The following is a 22,839-nucleotide window of genomic DNA, read 5'->3' on the forward strand; positions in this document are numbered from 1 at the left end:
AATGACGTTTGTTCTGGAATATATAGTTTGACAAGCATTTTAAATGCATTATGCAATAATAGAGAATTTTTTTATGCTGAAATAATACTTAAGTCAAATCGTTTATACACTTTATATCATAAAACAACTTTAGGCGCACAGTTGAATGTGTGAAACATTTTATACAACTTAGCAGTTGGGTTGAAAAATTAACCAGATGAAATTAAACAAGATAAAATACTATACAATTATTGTGTAAAACCTATTTTGCAAGTCGGTTACCAACTGCAAACAATGTTATTTTTGGCCTGTTGCACACAAATTTTACCATGCAGCTTATTGTAGTAGTTATTACTCAAGTAAAGTAAAAAAAAAACTTGAATATAGTTTTTATGCTGAGGCTTGAAACATTGAAAAATATTTTTATATTCTTTTGAAGCAGTAATTAATCTTTATTGCATGCATTGTGTTTGTAATTTTAAGTAGTCTTCAAACATCCAGTCAGTTTATATTCAGATTTTTAAAAAAAGGACTTTTTAGGAATCTGTGTTATTTATTTTGTAAAAGAATTCATAACTGTAAATTAAATTGCACTTCTTTGTACTTGCATAGAATATAGTCAAACCTGGTTTAGTGACCACCTGCCTAAAGCCAACCACCAGCCCATCGAGACCACCAATTTTTGTCCCCTTGAAATTCTTTATACAGGCCACCTGCATATAGCAGTTACCAGTTCAATGTAACCATCAACTGCTTTTTTTTGTCCTGTGGGCATTTATGCACTGCACATCATGACCAGTTTTTTTTGGTGGGGAGATGTGTCACCTTCACATCATTATTCACCTTCACATCAACTCTCATTTGTTTTGTTAATTTAAACAATTGTACCTACCTAATTACATTTGCTATATTTTTGGTTCAGTCTTTGTGATTAATAAATATGTTACTATCTTTTTCCTGTCAAGCCATCTTCCCAACTCTAAGTCTATATTATGTGTCAACCCAGTGGTGGGACAAGGGCTGAAGGATATTGGGGGCGATGATCATTAGTGATGCCCCTACCAGGATGCACAGGGAAATTTTCTCTACTGGCACCCTTACTTTGGTTCAGAGAACAGTTATGTCAGTTGCCAACCTCCCTCTCACCATTCACACACTAAATGTTTTATGAAGAATTGCCCCTGTTAGACTAACGTGAAGGTGAAATACTGTGAAAATTTCAGCTGCCCCCAAATATTATGGTGACATATTCACCTGGTGCCTGGAGGCAATTGCCATGTCTAAACCCCCAAACTTCTCTAGCAGCACCACTGTGTTTACCCAGCTCTTCATGGCTACCTATTTTTCTCTTTATGCAGTCCCATTTCTCACTCTCCCTCTGCTTCATTTCTTTTAAATCCACTTTTAAAACTTTTATATGTAAATAAAGATCACCTGTCTAATTCAGGCCACTTTTATGTGGTCCCCAGGTATAACTGTTTGAATTATATGGTTTTACTTCATTACCATTACATTATCTTTAAAATAAAATTGTACACAACTAATGACCTACATTTATCGTCATTTACACCTGGTTTGTCATGTTAACGATAGTAGGTCTCAGCATTAGAAGCCCAAAGTGCTTTACATATGATTTTGCACTTATTTATCTATTTATCCTTTATAGTGTATGGTACACGAAGCCTTTTTGTTATTGCACATGAATGGTGGAACATAGGTATTATTTTTCTAGCAGCGATAATGGCATCCCTAATGTTACAATTTTATGTTAAAAAGGTTTTGAAATTCACAGTGCCTACATCTGAACTGTATTTCACCTAAATGTTTGTGCAGTATTACTATGCTTCGACTGCTCTGGTGGCCTAGAGGTTAGAGCGTCTGCATCGGATGCGGGAGGTCGAAGGTTCAAACCCCAGTGGAGTCATATCAGAGACTTATAAAATTGGTACTAACAGCTGCCTTGCTAGGCACTCAGCATTAAGCGGTTATTGTTTGGACTGGTCGGCCTGGTTTCAGGATAACGTGACTGGGTGGGACATCATGCTGCATGTCTGCAGCATGATGTCCCAGTGCTAGACATCACTATAAACTGCCACACTGCAGACATCTTAGCGATATGACTGAAAATTGTTAAAGTTTCATTAAAAATCCAAATCACAGACACACACACATACGCACTGCATGCTTCAGATTTTATCACTGATATCATGACTCAGGTTCAACTGTCAGCTAAGCCAGAAGCTGCTCCATGGATGCTTAATATGAAATAAGGAAGCTTATCGTGTTGCTACAGGCATCTGTACACCAAAGCCCACCTTCATGACAGTGGAACCTAGATCATCTAAATTTTGGGTATATTCAAACTGTCCTGTGTTCTACAAAAGAATTTGAAGTGTACAAACAAAGAATTAGTTATGCATTTTGATTTTCTGAACAATTCTCGTGTCATCAAAGGAGTTGGTTCATTCAGGTTGTTGTTGTGGGCTTAACACCATATTTCAGCACATGATAGGCTATTCATGGTGGCCAGGATATCTCCAGGAGGAAGAGACTAGGAAAACCCCACTAAGAATGATCAACCCATGGGGAAGCTACAGGCAAGCTTTCTCCATACCCACAATGGTTCAGTGAGGTTACACTGCAGCTGAACGAAGAAAAATTTTGAAGACCCATAAATGTTGTCACACTCCCCATTTTCTTTTTATTAGTAATTACTACAATCTGTGGAGACATACAAGTTATGTCCTTTTGCAATAGATAAGAGGTCATTTGGGGTAAGGGAGATATGGTACCTCAGTTGGTAGAGAATCAGGCTCATAATGCAAGGGTTATGGGTTGGATAACGGTTCAGTTATGCTTCATTGTATCCATGGGAACAGCACTTAGCCCCCATTTCCTCAACATGATACAGTCCTAAAAGTGCCCTTAAAACCAACCAAAAATATATATCATTTGGGGTAAATATGCATTATGCTCAACTGGCTGTTAATTTTGAATGCATTAGGATCACATATGCACAAAATGGGCCAAAATATCTCCTAAATGTGGACAGCTGTAGCACAAATGATTTTTAACCTTTGAAGCCGTTCAGTGTACAAAGAATAAGTTTGGAGATGATGACAGGAAAAGTATTCATTCTTCTATTCCATTTTCGTCTTCTAATGCAAGCTTGAATTTTGTAATTATTTTGTAGCAATCATTTTGGTTATCAACGTGTTAACCATTATTTTCCACATATATTTTAGTTCCTTCCAACACAAAACTGACTGCTCTAGCTTATTTATACATTTTCAACATTTTTCACCTGCATCTCCATCTTTTTTCTTTGATGTCTGTCTACTAGCTTACCTTGAAATCTATATTGCTCATTATTACTTTGGCATTTTTCTGCCATGCAATATTTATATTATACATACTGGGTAGTTTTGATTATTTTTTTTGTTAATAACTACTAAATAAAACTTGGAGAAGTATCTTTGATAATAACTGCTTTGATTAAGGCAAAGGATATAGCAAGTTTCAGTGCTGGAGCCTTTTCATGCTATGGAAGTTCTAATAAAGAAAGTATACCATCACACAGTGTGTTTATTACATTTTTCCACATAACTAACAAATTTCACTCCAGGCAACAAATACGGTCAATATCAAATGCTATGTACATTTATTATTGTATCACCAGTAATTTTAAATGAATTATGTCTATACTTGCTTATAAGTCAAGTCTAACTGCAAACTGCACAGACCCAGAACTGCTGTTGCAGTTTGTTAGGAGTAATCAGAAGGACAAACAACACAGACCCTGATCCGCATGTGAATTATGCTATGTCAGATTATGATCTTTGTTGTTTGCAGTTTGACTCCGCTTATAAGCAAGTACAGATGGTACTATAAATAAATATCATAAAAAACAGTACAAATATATTACAGTGTTCAGGACATGGCTACTCAGTCTAAAAGATGACGATCACTAGAAGCCTACATAACAAAACAATTAACACGTGTTATTATACTTGCTTCACTGGATGTAAAATTTCATCAAAAAGACTTTTAAATCAGAAGCCAATGTGACATTAAGCAGAAATGTTTGTGTGACATAGATATATTTGTAAACTCTGTCCAAATGTGTTTTGGGACAACTTGTAAAGTGTGAAAGCCAATAGAAAAACGTCGATGACAGTTTGATTAGAAGGTCTTCCGCCAAATCTCAGAAGAGGCCCCATCTTGTATATCAACATAGTCAATATAAACAAATAGGCCCAAATAATGAAATACTTCTCGAAGAGAAAAAAATAATTTGGTTAATGGGAATAATAAACCATTTAGATTAAACTTAGTTGAATAATATAGTGGTTATACTTTGCACAATGTGCTAAGTTCAAACAATGGCCAGAGTACAAGAGATGTCAGACTGCCAAGTTCAAACATGGTCAGGGTGTAAGAGATGTCGGAAAATGCCAAATTGAAACAATGGCCAGAGTGTAAGAGATGTCATCGGAGTACCAATTTCAAATTAGATCAGTGTGTAAGAGATGCCAGAGTGCTAAGGTCAAGCAATGACCAGAGTGTAAGAGATACCAGGGTCCCAAGGTCAAGCAAAATGACCAGAGTGTAAGAGACGCTGGAGTGCCAAGTTCAAACAATGACCAGAGTGAAAGATATGTCAGAATGTCAAGGTCAAACAATGGCAGCTGTTGGGTTGATTTATGATGCTTTAAGAAGTAAAAGGATTAGCGTTGTCAAAAAGCTATTTACCTCTTTACTATACTTATAATTGTTTTAAGATAGTAAGTGTAAGGCTTGTAACTCTCAGTTTAATACTGCAAGTATAGCTTTTTAACTAAATGTAATTTGTATTTAAATACAGTTTTGTTTGCTTTGATGATTTTTTACGGTGGGTGGTGGTGGACGAGGTATGTAAATAAAAAGTTGCAATGTACATAAAAGACTTGCATATTGCCAAATGTATAGCCTCATTATATATATATATATATATATATGAACAAATTAATGATATAGTATTGCACAAAATCAGGTTTGTTCAATTTCTTCTCTACCTATTTACATTATCCTACACACAGTAAAAGACTTTCTCGTTTTCATTCAAACTTGGCGCTATGTTAATGTTTAACTTAACATTTCTTAATTACACAGTTCAAATATGCATATAGTTGAGAAGAAAACTTATCTGGAGTTTCCCGTGAGATAATCTTCCTGAGAATATTTTCACAAGCATACTCGGAATAGTGTAATGATATCAGAAATGTCACGTTGTGCAGCCGAATGTACTATTATCTAATCTTGCATTTGTGTACATTTTCCAAATCATAAGGCTGAATTTTGTGTCCAGAACAGGGGGTAGGGGTGAGGAGAAGACTCTAAAGATCCGCCAAGCTTCACGGCTTAGCACCATGCAAATATTTTCAGTGTAAATTAATAGTATACGACCATTTCGTAACATGACCATGATTTCCTGTAAATTATCAACATGTGTAATAAAAATTATATTTAATATTAACTAGTATGCGATACACATATTATCTTAGATTTCTCAGATGCTAAGAAATAAAGTCTTTGAAAATAAAACAATAAACATTTAAATTTGAAGTCCATGAACATTTTAAATTTATTAAAATTACCATTCTAAGAAATGTCGCGAATTTGACTCGAGAGTATCTTGAAACTGACTCGAGAAAGACGGCTTTTAATCCTTAGTTTCCTGTTAAGCTCTAGTGCAAAGTACTCTGTAACTAGCGACAAAGAAATGTTTCTTTCAAAAAATCAATTTGACATGATCTTAGCAGTATTTCGTGGAATGTTTGCTTGATAGACAAAATATATCTTATGTCTGCACTGAATAAAAATTTCCAAGTCACTAAAATGCCCAAATCAATTAAAATCTAGCGTTTGATAAAACTGAGTAAGCTGTTTTTAACAAAAGGAAACGAAACTTACCACTATCTGCGAAATAGGGACTGTAGTAAAAAGACGTGAATGTGGGACGTGGAAAATTATGTGGTAAATTACAACGGAAAATAATGAAAACGGCATGAAAGCACCATTGTCTTCACTCTCCTCCGTAATTAGGCCCCTTCCATTCAACACCCACCCGCCCCTAAAGGAATGTTTTTCAATTTCTACGACCGTTGTTCATGAGTTAGTTAAAAACGTAAAGACGCACGCACCGAAATCGAAAAGTTTGTCGTGATTCACGTGTCTTCAAAAATTATGAGAAAAAAATATTAAGAAATATTCAATTTGCTTTATAACGAACCTTTCCGTAGACTATAAGTGGCCAATTGATGACATATATTTCCTGGCTAGTCTTAAAGTAGCTATATGTATCTATCCGGGTTGCTAGAATGAACGAATAATTATAAAATGAAAGAATGGTACCCGGCATTCCAACCGCTATGGCGACGAAGGAACAATGGTGTGTGCCAGCTTCTTGAGTCATTCTATGATACAAGAGCAATGCGACTAAACTCTTGGATTTAGTGATACCGATATTATTAGAAAAATCAGTGTCCCTACCCTGACCAGATCGGAACGTTTGATTTTTCTCGCCTGTGTCGGTGATGAATTGAGTGGTAATGAAATAAATCATATGTGTCTCCAACGATAGACGAAGTTATGGATATAGCGAATCAAATAAGAAAGTCATGATAAATAAATACATTATGCACAGTAATATCAATACAATGTGTTCTTTCTCAACTGGGAATACATTATTTACTCATTTTAAACCATAACATGACAATCGTGCAGACCATACCATAATGCGGAATTCATTAGCATATAAATACCCACAAACTGTGATCTCATCTGATAGTTACATATATCTTGTGTAAGTTACGTCAACTGAAATTACACGAAGCTTCTATCTTAATTAACTAAATTTTCATTAAACATTAAAATATGGAGTATATGTTGTGATGCTTTAAAATCTCACTCTGGTAAATGCAGTTCACCATCACTCCCATTACGAGCCAAGTTAAAACAGTATCGGTATTGTTCAGTTAAATCCCACTAAGTGTATTCCGCCACATCAATATTGTTCGGTTAAAACCCACCAAGATTTTTTCACCATATCTAAACTGTTTGGTGAAATCATCGCCAAGAATGTTTCCACCACATCCTTGCTGTTCGGTTAAATCCCACAAAGATTGTTCCATATCTTTGATTTTTACTGTGAATTGGCAGTGTGAAAGTTGATCACTGACCTTCGTGTAATGAATTAAAACGTCACGTACAATTCGTATCCAGCATGACACACGTACTGCAACAAAATCAAAATGTCATAGCGACTTGATCAAATTTATGCTCAAGTTTCCATGCTCTTCCATTGTGAAAGCGGTGTATAAAACACAATTGCATACTCCCAAAGCTGCACTAACATTCTATGTAGGCAAGAAACACCTGATATGCATTACGCATCTCTTCCATTCGTTGACTGGCCTTTAATCCCAATGCTGGCAGATTGCTCCTCCATCGGCGATGTCGATACTGTCTCTCCAGTCTCCTCGATTCGCGACTTCTTTAGAGTGGCAAAAATGTCTCTGAATATGGTTTTGTAGGGTGGACTCTCAAACTCCCCTTCTGCCGAGCTGGCTCCATGGGAGGGCTGAAAGTCCCCTCTTCTGTGTAATTTGAGTAACGTCTGAACCTCCTTATGAGCCAAATGCCTGTCCTCGTCTTCATGGTGAATGAAACTACATGGCCTCCGACCCTTTTGCAACAGGGCCTCGTACTTCTTAAACAGCGACTGGTATTGCGATTCCAGCTCGTTCAAAATGGACACACTGGATTTATCCGGATCTTCCGCTGGTTCTATAGCTGTCATTGTCTCCTTACAGTCCATAGCCACTTTTTTCAGACACTCCCTATTACCGTAAAGACTTCCCCCACTTTCCAGTTTGACAAGTTTTCCCTCATCGCCAATCTCTGGATCATCGTTTTCAGGTTCCTTCGAAATTTTGTTCTGTTCTTCTTTGGTTATTTCTTGACCACATTTAATACAGTACCTTCCGGCTTCCATTTTGATTTTCTGAATATCATCCTGTAATGTTTTGTAGCGAACTAGGTCTTCCTCAAGAATGCGAATTTTGATTTCCAGTGAAGTATTTTCCTCCCACAGCAAGGCAACCTCAGTGTCAAGGTCATCCCGTTTTCTTCTGTCTAGAAGCTGCTGAGCCTTCATCTGTTTGATAACCTCTTGTAAGTTTCGAATCTCTACCTCGTATGGGTTGAGAGGAAGGTTTTTAAAGTTATCATTGTACGTCCAATGAATTTTCTCAAACTTTATGTCTCTATTTTCCTTGTTATCTGGAAGATTAGCAAGGCTTCGCGCTCGTCTGGTGTCTTTGTTCTGCTGTTTCATCAGCCTTTGCCTCTCTCTCTCCGCCGTCGTCACGTCTTCTATCTTCTTTTGCAGGTCTTCACATTTTTCCTCCAGGCGTTCCACCTGAGAGCAGAGTCTTGAAAAACAAAAATATTTTATTTGGAATATATGTCGAGTATGACCTTGAAGAATAAAAACTTGAACTAGTATTGTCGAGTTATGGAAACATCATCACACGTACAAGCACAACTAACTAATGTATTTTTGTATGCTACACAATCAGTCGATAAAACATCACAATTGTAAAGCTCTTCTTTTTTGAATAGGTTCATTAGAGTTTAAAAAAAATATTTAAATTTCATTTTCAAAATTCTAGTTTACTTTAAACTGTAGAAAACGTAGACTTGAGATTGGATTCAGAGGTGGATACAATCGTTACCGTCCCGAACTCAAAATCCTCCAAAGTGAGTCATCTGTTTCCCGATTCCTTTAGCAAAAGTTTCAACACCTTATAACTGGACAGACATAACACTGAAGTTAGACTCCCTTCCTGATGTCAAGCAGATAAGAGACTTGTATAATTACTTCGCACATAAGCCAATAAATCAGTTCCTCAACTGTGATGATATTAATTTTCGGGTTATGGGCTGATATCACCTATTTATTAAAAGCTGCAATTATTTGCAGAAAATTTTGACTGCACACATCGGTGTTCATTTTATAGACTTGCCAGTATTTCTCATGCTGTGGAGCTACCGTCTAGGGTTCTTTTGGTGACATGTACATTATATTTCCAGGGCAAATCCTATCCTTGGTGACTTGTAAATCCATGTGGAATAGCACAACCATCTGTCCTGTGGCCACTTTGAATTTCGGGCTGGATATGGCTATTACCAATTAATTACCAGTATGCGTCTAAACTTTACACATGATTATTCCGGAATGATTTTCATGCAGCAAAAATTGCACATTTTAATGAACAGGTGACATCATACCCATATATAGTCCATCAGTATCAACACATATTTGGTGGGTTGATTTATCGGACTACATCGCACAATGATTACTTACTTTTCAATCCTCTGCTTGTCTGCCTTGGAATCTATGACAAGTTTCTGGTTGATGTTCTCTACTTCCTGTGCATTCCGGTCCACTTCCTCGTACATCCGGTTTTTACTCTCCATCGTATCTTTCACACTCTCCAGTTGCCGGGCCAGGTACTGTGATAAAATAGAAGCGCAATGGCTGTAAAGTTTGCAGACTTTACTAGTTTATCTTTCTTGCGTTAAGTACTAATTCTTTTGCGTACATTTTGCTTTGTGTTTAGGTATACATTTTAATGTATCATCTACAATCAACTGTTATAAGTCTAGATAAGTATGTGTGTATTTAGTTTTAATGATTTTGTCAAAGCTAGGCAATATTTATTTTGTGCTTCTTTATATGCGATTGACTGTAATATGTTGTTTTCCTTGTTGAATATTTCATTATATTGTAATGGTCTCATTAACAGGTTTTAATGACGGAAAAAGGAAGACAATTTTAGTTTGATGGAAATATTTATGAAGAAATATATTTTTGTTGGAAATATTTGGCACAAAAAACAACAAATACAACAAACTACCAAAAGTATTAAGTGCAAATTTGTTCAATTTTTTTATATCAACAGTCAAAATGTCCGCATTGATGGTATTGTCATGATTGACAGTTGACAAAATTATCGATGAAAGTCAGAATGAGAACATGAGAATATAGGTATATTGTGTGTTCAGTCTGTATAGTAATGAGGAATCTCGCCCTGTCGAAACAAATGGGTTTTGCCTGTGACAATTCAAAGAGGAAGCTGTATACTCCAATATTAATTTCTTTAAGAATCAATATTTAAGGTCATTACCCATACTTCCATCTAGAATTACGCAACAGCTGCCATCGCGCAATCTTTGATCTTAAACAGCAAAAGAATTGTCAAACTAACACAGCAATAAAAAAAATACATTCAACTACGAATTGTATGGCGAAACAGTCTATCCAATATAATACAACAACTCTAGAATACACTCACGTCCATCTCCAGCTTCTGCTCGGCGTTGATTTGCTGCACGTGCATGAGCTGGGCCTCGAGTTCTCGATTTCTCTCCAGCAGTGCCTTACCGAGTTCAGCAGCCAGCTGTAGGTCTGTGTTGAAAGAGAGAGGGAGAAGTCAATAACACGACCAGTCCAGTCTGCCATTAAATTAAGTATTATGCTTCTTAATGAGCAAGCTTTTGGTTGTTTTGCAAACTTTGACATAAAAAAACAAGTTAAATTCAATACAGATGAAAATCTGAAATACCTGCTGAGAAAGGAACTATATTTCCTAGAAGATAATACAGTTTATTGATTGAGGTATGAATACACAACATGATCATGTTGGCCTTAATATGAAACAATAAGCTGTAATATAAACTTAAGAAAAAACAACCAACAGTGTTGATTAATTTTAATAAATCGCCCATCTACATGATGATTAACACTGCCATGGCGTCACAAATGTTCCAAGACTGACCCTTTAAAAATAGTGATGGTCGAGTTGAAAATATGTTGCCGCTACATTAACATATATTTACAAAACGTACGGCCACTACGGGTGACCTATTATTGGTGGAAAATACTACTGTGGAAAGACGTACAATTATATCGAACAATGCAGGTTTATCGTGTTTTAGAGCTAGCCAATGTGTGTGTGTGTGTGTGTGTGTGTGTGTGTGTGTTTTGGATTTGTAACGTAGCTTTAACAATTTTTCTGTCAAACAGATACGACGTCTGCAATGTGGCAGTTTATAGTGATGTCTAGCATGGGGGCATCATGCCGCAGATATGTAGTATGATGTCCCACCCAGTCACATTATCCAAACACCAGCCCGACCAGTCCTAACACTAACCTCTTAATGCTGAGTATCTAGCGATGCAGCTGCAAATACCATTTTTATAAGTCTTTGGTACAGCTCGGTGTCACGTTTGCTCAGCCCCAGTTTGTAAGTCATGTATAAAAACTACGGTATTATTACAAGCCATGTTTTGATGTCATAACATTTCCGCACGCTAGAGTTAATTTCTTCCGCAAGATTACCGTGACCAGAAAAAGAATCCAGCATTTTGAATCGGCACAGGCGTTATTTAGCGCGACTTCCCACCTATGTGTTACAGCTTTGTCCTAGGATCAGAGCAACCCGCGAGGGCGTGTTCTAAATCTGTCCCCATGTGAACGGCCAGCGAGAAGGACATTGTCTGCTAAATTTGATTGGATCGGGTCAAAGCGACATCCAATCAGAATTGGAATAGAGGGTGTGATAACAATTTGGATCCGAATTATAACTTCTAACAAGCAAGCGAACATTTTGTTTCACCTGGGAAGATTACTCCGAGAGAGCCACTCGTAATTTGGCGGTACAATTTAGAGAGGAGATTCTAAGGAATGAAAGCTTCGTAAAGGAAGGATTACTCCAAGAGCCACTCGTAATTCTGCGATAAAACTTAGGAGATTCTAAGCAAAGACAAAGCTTCGTAAAGTTCAGTAAGTTACTTGCCCAATTTTTGAAGACTATTACAGCATTGTAATTGTAATTATGTGTAGCATGTATGCTTAATTAATATGATCGTTTAGGACGTAGAATTACCTTTGTAGTTTTTAATTTACATGCGTATTTGAGAAATGAGCTTTAGTATTATGTAGAGAATTATGTAGATTGCACTGGTCAACAGTGAAATCATTACTGACTTGAAAAGGCCCTAATCTGTAGTATTTTGGTGTGCCGAACACGAATATAACCGTGAAAAATTTGCATTGGCTCTCGTTTTGAAGATATTCATATACCTCATTTTCTATGTTTCACTGTGTACATTTCTCCAGTAGGATTGCAGCAACATCCGGAATAATGATGTAACATTGCATAATACCATCATGCTCACATCATCCACAGTTGATTGCATCATTTTCTGATGCAATGCAATACTAATGCCATGCGGCTGCTGAAGTAAGTTGACGTCAGCAGTGTACTATACATGTGTAGGCCTATTATACTAATGCCAGGCGGCTGCTGAAGCTGACGTAAGCAGTGTACTATATAAAGCCCAATCAGATGGGTTCAGCATTTAAAATATTTTAGACGTTGTGCGAGACAGTTCAAGCTACTGTTACATAAAACTTATTATTTTATCCATTTACGTACAATAAAGAACAGTAATGCCTCGAAAGTGTGTTAATACCGCGGACAATTTTTGCTATATTTGTGGGGAAGTGACATTTGCCAACCAGAAGAAAAGTATCAATTCTCAAGTGAAGAAGGCATATCATCTTTACTTCGGATGCAAGGTTGGTGACCAAGACAAGCCTTGGGCTCCGCATATATGCTGTGCTACATGTACAACACAGCTTTCACAGTGGTTGAATTGCAAAAGGTCATCAATGCCGTTTGCAGTCCCAATGGTGTGGAGAGAGCCAAGCAACCACCTAAATGACTGTTACTTCTGCTTGGTTCCTCCTCTTTCCGGCGGAATAACGAAGCGAAAGAAGTCGAAAATAGTCTACCCAAACATTCCGTCTGCATTGAGACCAGTTCCACATGGTGAGGGACTTCCTATTCCAGAACCTCCAGCAGAATATTCTCTTGATTCATCTGACGAAGACAAAGGTGAGTCGACCTGTTCTTCTCCAGGTCCATCAGCATGCAGTGATCCAGATTTTTACTGTGGTGCATCATCAACCCCACACAGAATAACACAGGAAGAACTAAATGACCTGATTCGTGATTTGGACTTATCAAAGAACAAGGCAGAATTGCTAGGATCAAGACTCCAACAATGGAATCTTCTAGAAGAAGATGTCACAATTACTGCATATCGAAAGCGCCACCAGCAATTGGAGCCTTTCTTCAGAAAGGAAAGTAATCTGATATTCTGTTCCGATACTGAGGGCCTCATGAATGCTTTAAAAATCACTCATGACCCACAAGAATGGAGACTATTTGTGGACTCTTCGAAACTGAGTCTCAAGGCTGTGCTTTTGCACAATGGAAACATTCTTCCATCTATTCCAGTAGCGTATGCTGTCCACATGAAAGAGACATACGATAACTTAAGGCAGCTACTGAATTCCATTGAGTATAACAAGTACAGCTGGCACCTCTGTGGTGATTTGAAGGTAGTTGCCCTTTTAATGGGACTGCAGCAAGGATATACAAAATACATGTGTTTCTTATGCGAGTGGGATAGCCGAGCAAGGGAAATGCACTACATGAGGAAGGAATGGACTCACAGGCAGAATGTAGCCATTGGAGAGAAGAATATCCAACACCCAGCTCTGGTTGAGGCTCAGAAAATCTTGCTACCACCCCTTCACATCAAACTAGGTTTGATGAAGAACTTCGTGAAAGCCATTGACCGGACTTTGCCAGCATTCCGATACCTGCATGAAAAATTCCCTCGACTCAGCGAAGCAAAGATTAAAGAGGGAGTTTTTGTGGGTCCTCAGATTCGAGAGCTTTTCAAAGATGACCGGTTCAACAACTTGCTGGAAGGTGACGCGAAACAAGCATGGAATGCTTTTCGCCTAGTTTCTACAAACTTCCTCGGAAATGTTAGGGCAGAAAACTATAAGGAACTAGTAGAAGACATGTTGATGAAGTATAAGAAACTTGGCTGCAATATGTCTCTAAAGATTCACTTCCTTCATTCCCATTTGGATTTCTTTCCTAGCAACTGGTATTGTTAGTGATGAACACGGCGAACGTTTTCATCAAGATATCGCAACAATGGAACAAAGATACCAGGGAAAATGGTCCACTACAATGCTGGCTGACTACTGCTGGACACTCCTCAGAGATGCTCCCGAACAGCTGTACAAGAGACAGGCAAAGAAATCTAAGATGTAGTCAATGACTTGATTTTTTATAGGTAGGCTATTACAGTTGACCTTTTACTATTGGAATGCATTTCGTTATGTAAACATTAATTTCTTGCAGATTACAAAAAAACTAGAGCCAATTTTGCAATTTGACTGTCATATTCGTGTTCAGCACATAAAAATTGATAAGAATTGACTAATTTTATTTCAGTAACATGACTTTTGTAAAAATTTGTTGTCCAGTGTTGTTAGCTTGTGGTCAGAGTTAATTTTGTAATTCGCTGTTTGGATACTTCGTAATAAACTAGTGCATTTATTCATGTGATATGTTAGATTTTACACATGCTTGAATTGTGAATTTGGAAAATGGTTGAAGTGTGTAAGATTAGTTAATATGGATCTATTGATATATCAGAGCATGGATATTTGAATATTTTGTGTACTTTGTATGAGTTTTAATGTAAAGAAATGCGTCTGATTGCTGTAATATTGTTTAGTATAATGGGATTAGGAACATGTACTGATGTGACGCAATTTATCGATTTATGTATGAGAAATAATTGATACCGTGCTTTATTACAACGTTGTTTTACCATATAAGAACGTATGAGTATTTCGATGTAAATGAATGCGTGACCAAAGAAATTTAAAAGCCGTTATCTGATGGTAGCTATGTGTAGTGGTAGTGTGAGATTAGAGGGCTTAGGAAAATATGGTACCGTCCTTGTGTTTTCAGAGAAAGCTTTTTGGGGGATAGAACTTACGGTTCAGTGAATCCCGAGTCTCTAAGAGGGGAGACGGAAGTGAGACTAGCAGAGCAGTCGGAGTCGACAAGTCTAGTCGGTGGAGAGAGTTGAGGAAGAGGGAAACGGAGTCGAGGAGGAGAAAGTTGAGGAGAAGTATAGAGAAGTCGAGGAGGAGAAGGAATCTGGAGAAAGTCGGGAGGAAGAGGAGAAGGAATTAGAGGAAAAGGAGAGAAGAGTACACAGATGAGAAGAATACAAGGACAGGTGGAATGCTATCTCACACTACTAATCAAATGATGCAATAGGCTATCACAGATCAAGCGGAAGGAGAGTACTTGGGAAATTTTAATCATTTGAATATTGAATTGTCATTATATTGCTATTCGTTGAATTTCATTTTTTGTATATTCAATCATTTAACCGTCGGCATTGCTGACTGGGGGTTCGGAACTTTACATCTATCTTTCACTAATTTAACTTCCAACCAAAATCGAGCCTGGGTAGGACTTCTATAATAATTTAAATAAAATATCGGAAGCACCCCACCCCACATCTACCACAGTGACGGCATAACAACCCGTCACGCCATACTCGGTCGGGTTTCGAACCCGCGACCTCGCGATTCCGAGGTGGACACTCTAACAACTAGGCTTCCGGAAGCTAGCCAATGTAACACAATCGAATAAAAAAGTAATGTGACCTATTTTCATATTCTACCTGTCACTGACAGAGACCCAAAGTTGCCATGTGATGTAGATGAACATAGGAAATTATGCCAGGAACCAATCAGCAGCAAACCGGGCGATCGGGGTTGCCTTTAATGGCAAAAAACTATACTAAGGACAGGATAAGAAATGCAAATTGGCGGCTGAGTTTTTCATTCATACCCAGATTGTATTTCGAGATAACAAAACTCAAGTTTAAAGACTACCTATCCATTTTAGCAAACAAAGAGATTTATTCTCCATTAGGTTCATACATGTATATTATATTCGGCCATTGACAGCCACACAAGGTTTACCATACCGTTGTTCATGTGAATGTAATAATAAATAAAGTTGTTGTTGTTGTTGTGGGGTTTAACGCCATTTTTCAGCACATGATAGGCTATATATGGCGGCGAGTATTAATGATGGAGGAAGAATCCGGGGAAAAACCCGGAAAGAACCACCCACCCACGAGAAGCTACTGGCAAGCTTTCTCACATACCCATATTGGCCGAATTCGAGACTGGAACCCACGCAGAATAAATAAAGACCAGTCACCTTACCACTGGTCGCCTGTCTTTAAAAATGAATATTGCACGGTAAAAATGTTGCCAGGTAATAAGCTTAGTTCAACTCTGATCACATTACACATGGCAGCTACTCTAGTCTGATTTGGCTTTTTAAACAAAACAAAAAAAAAAATTCGGCATGCTACATTGAACTGACCCAAATGTTAACGAAGCCTAACGAGGTTGTAGGATGCGTGTATTAAGTACAATATGTAGGATCAGCAAATTGCAAGTTTCATATTTAGGTTTCGTGTAATACTAGTAATAATCAAGAATCTTTCGAAAGTATTGACGCTGTACTGATCCAAAACAATTTTCATAAACTCAAAATGAGGCCGTTTCTTCTTTTCAAACATCTGAGTACTGAAGCCGTCTCTAAGATTCTCGGGATACCCTAACATAACACAATTCGGTTCTTATGCTTGAGTTAACATTTTCACAGGATACCCGTGGTTTACAACACTCTTTAACATAGCCTTTGTTTCTTGAACCTAACATCATGGATAAAAGGTCACTGAACGTGTATCAATGTTAAGACATAACACTATGCTTTGCTGGGTTAGATCTATAACTAATATATCTGGAGGAAACAAAAAGTTACAATTCGAGGTGTTCTTCAGATATATACACAGACTGGATTAAATGATAATAATGGATTCATACTTGTATGTTATCAAGCTTACAAACCCGAACAACGAAAGATTAAAGTCAAGACAGCTAACGTTAAAATCAGAGATAGTGCGGCTATCAACTTGTTTATTGGAATGCTGCTTGTAAAGTGTAGTCAAAATTAAACTGTATATGTACAAGTCATTGGGTTCTAAGCTCAGTGAAGTAACAAATGCAAGCAATGACCACTGACTTGATCCCAAAGTCATTGAGGTAATTCCTTCACAAACCAGATAAAAACCAGTTTTATTCACAAACCAATAAAATATATGCACTGTTTCATTGAAAACTCGTGTAAATCAATGTCAACATTCATACAAATTGGAGCAGCGATAACGCTGTTTTCGAAAGGCCTGATAAACACCATTTTCATTAGAATTATATACGCTGAAGGCCTGTGTTCATTACAATTAGAGACATACTGCCATAACGTATTAGTGAAAACAACATGTCGATACGACCGTCCGTCGATACAATCATTTTCAATATTTTATCAGCATAAATTTAACACACACACACACACACACATAGCTGTCGTTATTGTTGTTATTGTTGTTGTGGGGTTTAACGCCGTTTTTCAGCACACGGCCAGTATTAATGGTGGAGGAAGAACCCGAGAAAACCCCGGAAAGAACCACCGACCCACGAGACGCTACTGGCAAGCTTTCTCACATACCCACATTGGCCGAATCCGAGACTCGAATCCACGCAGACAGAGGTGAGATGGCAGTGATCCGTAACGGAGAGCGCTTTAGATCACTCGGCTGAAACAGAAAGATGTCGGCAAGTCCATCCATTCTGGAGAAGCAGCTTTTACAAGATTTCCAAAATTTGTGAGGTCATATTGCTATCATTTTCATTTAAGAATAACTGCATATAGCGATAAGTGCTTTCGTGAAAATCACACGTCAATATGGCCATCCTCTCAAATAGAACAAAATATCTTAAAATGTCTTTGAGTGAAAATCACACACCTAAGTGACCGTATGTTCTGAAGAAGCCATAAGATTTTCAGTATGGCAACCACGAGAACCACACATGCAGTCTGACTCTGCATCATTTTAATTTAGGGGCATCATTTTAATTTAGGACCAATATCTATCATAAGAAGTCTTCTATTAAAATCCAGAAGCCGCTTCTACCACAAGACGATTTGCAAGATGCCCACCATAGCTAGCAACCAAATGTATATCAAATCAGCACCTTTTTCATTATGTTTACGGGTTTAACGCTCTTATTCAACACATGATAGGCTATACTTTTTCATTTTGAATCAACTAAAAATTTTAACGTCATTTACTGAAAACGCCATAACCATTCGTTAGGAGAAGTAGCAACTGCAAGAGTTTAAAGATAACCAACATGCCGCCCATATTGTAGGTCGGATTGGTATCATTTTCATTTACGTAAGAAGTGTTTTGGTGAAAACTGCATGTAGAGATATCAGTCTGTTTAGGAGAAGTAGAAATAAATTCATTTGTTGGTTCAATCAGCACTTTTTGATTGAGTACTGTGACATTTTCCGGCTAGTGAGACGTAGGCATTATACAATCTAGCACGTAGTACTTGATGAGGGACACATTGTACGTCATGCACTTGCTTGCTGCGCGACAGGATTCACGTGGTTTTGGTCCATATAATTACCCCTACCACACCCCTGGGAATAGTGCAGTATGACGAGATTCTACTGTCGACAGCGGCAGAGTAACGACCTGAAAAGAGCTGAATTAATAAGGTAAATCCATTAGGGATCTGAAGGTTGGCCCGAATAAGGCTTGTTTTCGTTTTAATAGTTATTCGTACAGAGTCTGATTAAGCCTGTCTATAATAGCGGTACTTTCTTGGCGGTTCTAACACTGTATATATCCAAGTTAGACATGTGGCAACAATATTTCATCTAATAACCGTCTAATAATTTAGGAGAGTGTTGCACCTTGTTCGGCGAACAGTTAGTCGGACCAGGAAAGCCTTAATGCCGCCGTTACGTGCAAAACGTTTTATATGCCCAGTTATCTGAATAATATTTAATCTTGAAGATATTGGTACTAAACATCGTTGGGTGCCATTACAACTAGATGTCAACGTTTCATCTCATTATGAGCCATGTAATTTCTTTCTCGAACTAAGAAACCCGGCCATTTTTCACACCCGTACGAAATAATCCGATGTTGATCGGCGACACAGATGGGTCAACCGATTTCAGTCGAAAGATGAACACAAAATTTGATGACGTCACCACTGCAAACATAAGCAACACGAAGCTATGTCGGATACGGTAGGTGATACTTATGGGATGCGCTATTCTCATTTTGCATTTGATATAATGCAGTACTCGGCCAAGCATTTAGCGAGTATTATTTTCTTCAAAAGGCATAACTGACGTACATTGTTTTTTGCAAGTCTGTGCCGTATGCTTGCTAATTAATATAGAAATCCTCAGGAGCTGGGTGTGTCTTCAGCCCAAGTTCGCCCTTCAAAGTATTCCTGCGCCTCAGTTGATCATCAATATTCGCCCAAGTCTACGTTTTATCTAATTTACGCTTTTCTTCTCAGATCCGCTTAAAACAAGCGGGCCCGCCTCTCTTCATTACCTATCGAATCACTTTGTACACCACGTGTGAATGTTGATGCTATTCGATTAGTTTACTAATGGAATTTGTCGAATGTATCACATCACTACCTTCTACCTTTGGAGCACTCCCGAAAAAGAAAGGAATTACGAGCGACTTCGGCACTGAATTAAAAGGTGGCACCTCTTAATTCTAAACTGAATATTTGAACGTCGTTTAAACCTAACGTCTTCACTATTTCAAAGAAAGGTTAATGTCCGAGTTTAAAAAAAACAAACATAATTTCCTTGCTTCCAAACCTAATTTAGATTGGAAGAACGTTGAAATTCATGAAAAACGGTGTTATTATGGCTTGATACTATTTATCTGGTCGCATGCAATATTATACTATATCAAAATATATAACTCAGTTAACAGACCTCTACAGGTTGCAGTGCCAATAAATCTTTCAGTGAAAGCCCTTGCATATATAACTATCCTTTCGGAAGCTGCGGTGGAACAACTGATTGAGCCTAGGACTTGTAATCCATTATCGCGGGCTTATAACCAGCCAAGGTCAGCCCGGATCAGCTACCTCGGTGTGTCCTTGGGAAAGGCACTTATCTCCCATTTACTCTGCAAGATGTATCCAATAATGTTTTAAATGTGTCGTTAAAATCACCAAAAGGCAAAACAAACAAACGACCATCTGTTTAAGGGGATTGCTGATAACAAGACTTTAAAGGTGGATGCCATGGCATCCATATTAAATGTCAAATCAATAATATATTGGCCATTTGATGGTCACCATTTTCGTTAAGGACAAACTAAACATTTTGCGAAATCTTTAACTGAAAACCTCGTTTCCTTACAACCATCTATGACTAGAAGAGCTAACAAAACGTAACGTATTCAAGCTCCAACTCGTTTATTGTCTCTCGCAGATCAGAAATAAATGCTAGCGTGTTGGTCCAAAAATTTCCTATAAATCATTATAAAGTGCTGATATTAGTATGTACAAGTTTGAGGAATAGCCCAGACAATTTACTTTAACACAATAATCGGGATTTGATTAAACTACTGTATTTTGTCTGCTCGTGTATTAATCAGTCTTAATGTGTAATTATAGATTTTTGGGAAATTCGTTTTTCACTAACTGCTCATAAAAATAAGCCTACATTTAAGTGATTGTATTTTGTCTATTTATATTTGCATTTTTTATTGCTTTTTAAACTGTAGAATATTTTATGGCGTGTGTACCCGTTTGGTAATGATAACATACTTTTGGCGATATTACTGTCCATAAGGATGTTAGAAACTATGCAAGGTAATTGTTTCTGATTGAAGTATAGAATTCCGAATGAATTCCAGTGGTGTTCCGAATGAATGCCAATTTTGAATGTGCTGATGAACCAATAGCCTGGAATGTGAGATGTGCCAGCAGTCTTGATGTATCACAATGATATAATCCAAAATGTCTTCGAATGAATTCATAGTAATTCCAGAATAGTGATATTGCCTAAGAAGTGTTAATAAGGACTTTTAATTCCAGTGAATAACTGAAATAAATAATTCTTCTCAATAAAAACTGAACGCAACAATACTGATTCCACATAGGATGTTAAGGTAGGAATGAGTAATTCTAAAGTAAACTCCATTTATACAAAAGCTAAGACACAAAAACAGAACTAGGACAAGGGCCAATTTCCCCATCAAATTCGTAAACAATTTGCTTCTGGAACATTCTTAAATTCTTATTAAAGTTAGACCTTAACCTCAACATCTGTAAATAAATTTAACTCCAATAAATAATGAATTAAAAATATAATCTAAATCATAGACATGTATTAGCTTTGTAATATGTTGTTCACCAAAAATGAATAAAAGATGTGAGTAGTCAGCGAGTCACTAAACCTTATTACTGACCAAGGCTAATCACACAATACTGATATACGTGACATATAATCATTGAGAAAAGCCGAAAGACAATACAGACTGAACATACATAAAGGTAATCGTGAGAAACGACAGAGGTGATGTGCCTCCAGACCCAATAAGCGACAACAAACGCACTTCTACAGCCGTCGAAAGGATTAGTACATGCATCCACAATGATAATTTCCACAATACAACTTTACCATTAACGACGCCATTAAAACGCCAAATTGCATCAATGTTGTTGCTTTTTCGGTATAACCTGAATGTGTTTGGTACCGAAAATAGCATCGCGAACATCTCTACAAAATCTAAAAATGTGACAGAGAAATCTAGCATGAAAATGACGAATCCCCGTGAAGCTGCCCTCGACGCTGCGTATATCTAAGGTTATAATTTGGATTACACAACAATAAATTGTCATTGGTATTGAGAGCGACTGTGGATGGGGTGGGGTGGGTGTGACATTATGTAGCCTGTCGCATTATAAACTGTACTTGATCTGCAATGTCGGATCAAACCTTAATAATCATCACAGACGGATCAGCGGATCCCGCATAATCATCACTATATCTGGCGAGTGTCCATAATCATCGTAGCAATGTTAACGTTACTTAAATATGCGACAAATTTATTTCAATCGACGAAATAAGGCAAGCTGCTAAATAATGCCATAATGTCACTGTTGAAGAACCAAATTTTAGTGTTGGTGGTGTAATTGGGAGCCGGTGTAGTATTTATGTACAAGTTTTCCATCGATTTCCAAGAAGACCTCACACAGAAGAAAGTGTCAAGCACCTGAAATTCTATTCGATCTATCTAATTAGGCTCCTTAGCCGGGTACGAATAATCTCTTACTTCGATCTACTGGTCAGGTGCGTCTATATCAAGCGTTGCATCGATTACTTCTTTGAAATTTTTCATAAGTTTTCACTCACATATTATCAGTTTCGTCTCATCCGTTTTCCTCTTGTCCACAACCGTAATCAGCTTCACGCTGCCACATTTTCAATCATCGAATCAGTGATGGCTTGTGCTAACTCAATTAGAGAAGCTTCATTGATGATTTTGTCAACCGCGTTTGCATTGTTGTTATTGATGGAAGAGCAACCACTTTTGATAATAGACTGGATCGCAATCCCAAAATTTTCATCCGATCCGCAGCAGCGCCTTCGATGCTTTTAAGAACTCGCATTGAATCTGGTTTCATGTTCAATGCAGCGCAAGATGTCTGGGTCGCAAACATCTTTTGGAGCTCCAGTGATCACTCCCCGGACAGCTTCACCAATGCTATTTCTATACTATGCCACGTAAACGACACGCACGAATATCACAAGTCCACGTACAACTGTTATTGTATTACATATTGCAGTTGTATTGCCAAGGTCTACCTGGGGGAGGGAAGAGGAGATCCAACTCGTGTCCGTCCTGGTCGGTTAAAGCGTCCGCCTCGGATACGTGAGGTC

At 37.7% G+C, this 22,839-nt stretch overlaps 1 protein-coding gene across 1 annotated transcript in view; it reads right to left on the reverse strand.

The window, feature by feature from the left end:
* Positions 1-3,546: 3,546 nt before the first annotated feature.
* Positions 3,547-22,839, reverse strand: part of LOC149805835 (cerebellar degeneration-related protein 2-like) — a 36,248-nt gene continuing 16,955 nt past the window's right edge. The window contains exons 2-4 of the mRNA XM_089950549.1: positions 10,380-10,492; positions 9,389-9,537; positions 3,547-8,453 (exon numbers count right to left, since the gene is read on the reverse strand). Coding sequence (XP_089806675.1) covers positions 7,406-8,453; positions 9,389-9,537; positions 10,380-10,492 — 1,310 coding nt within the window. The 3' untranslated portion in view covers positions 3,547-7,405. The remainder of the gene's footprint in view (positions 8,454-9,388; positions 9,538-10,379; positions 10,493-22,839) is intronic.

This window comes from Sinohyriopsis cumingii, chromosome 2 (genome assembly GCF_028554795.1).
Source record: "Sinohyriopsis cumingii isolate HCF-2022 chromosome 2, ASM2855479v2, whole genome shotgun sequence".
NCBI lineage: Eukaryota > Metazoa > Mollusca > Bivalvia > Unionida > Unionidae > Sinohyriopsis > Sinohyriopsis cumingii.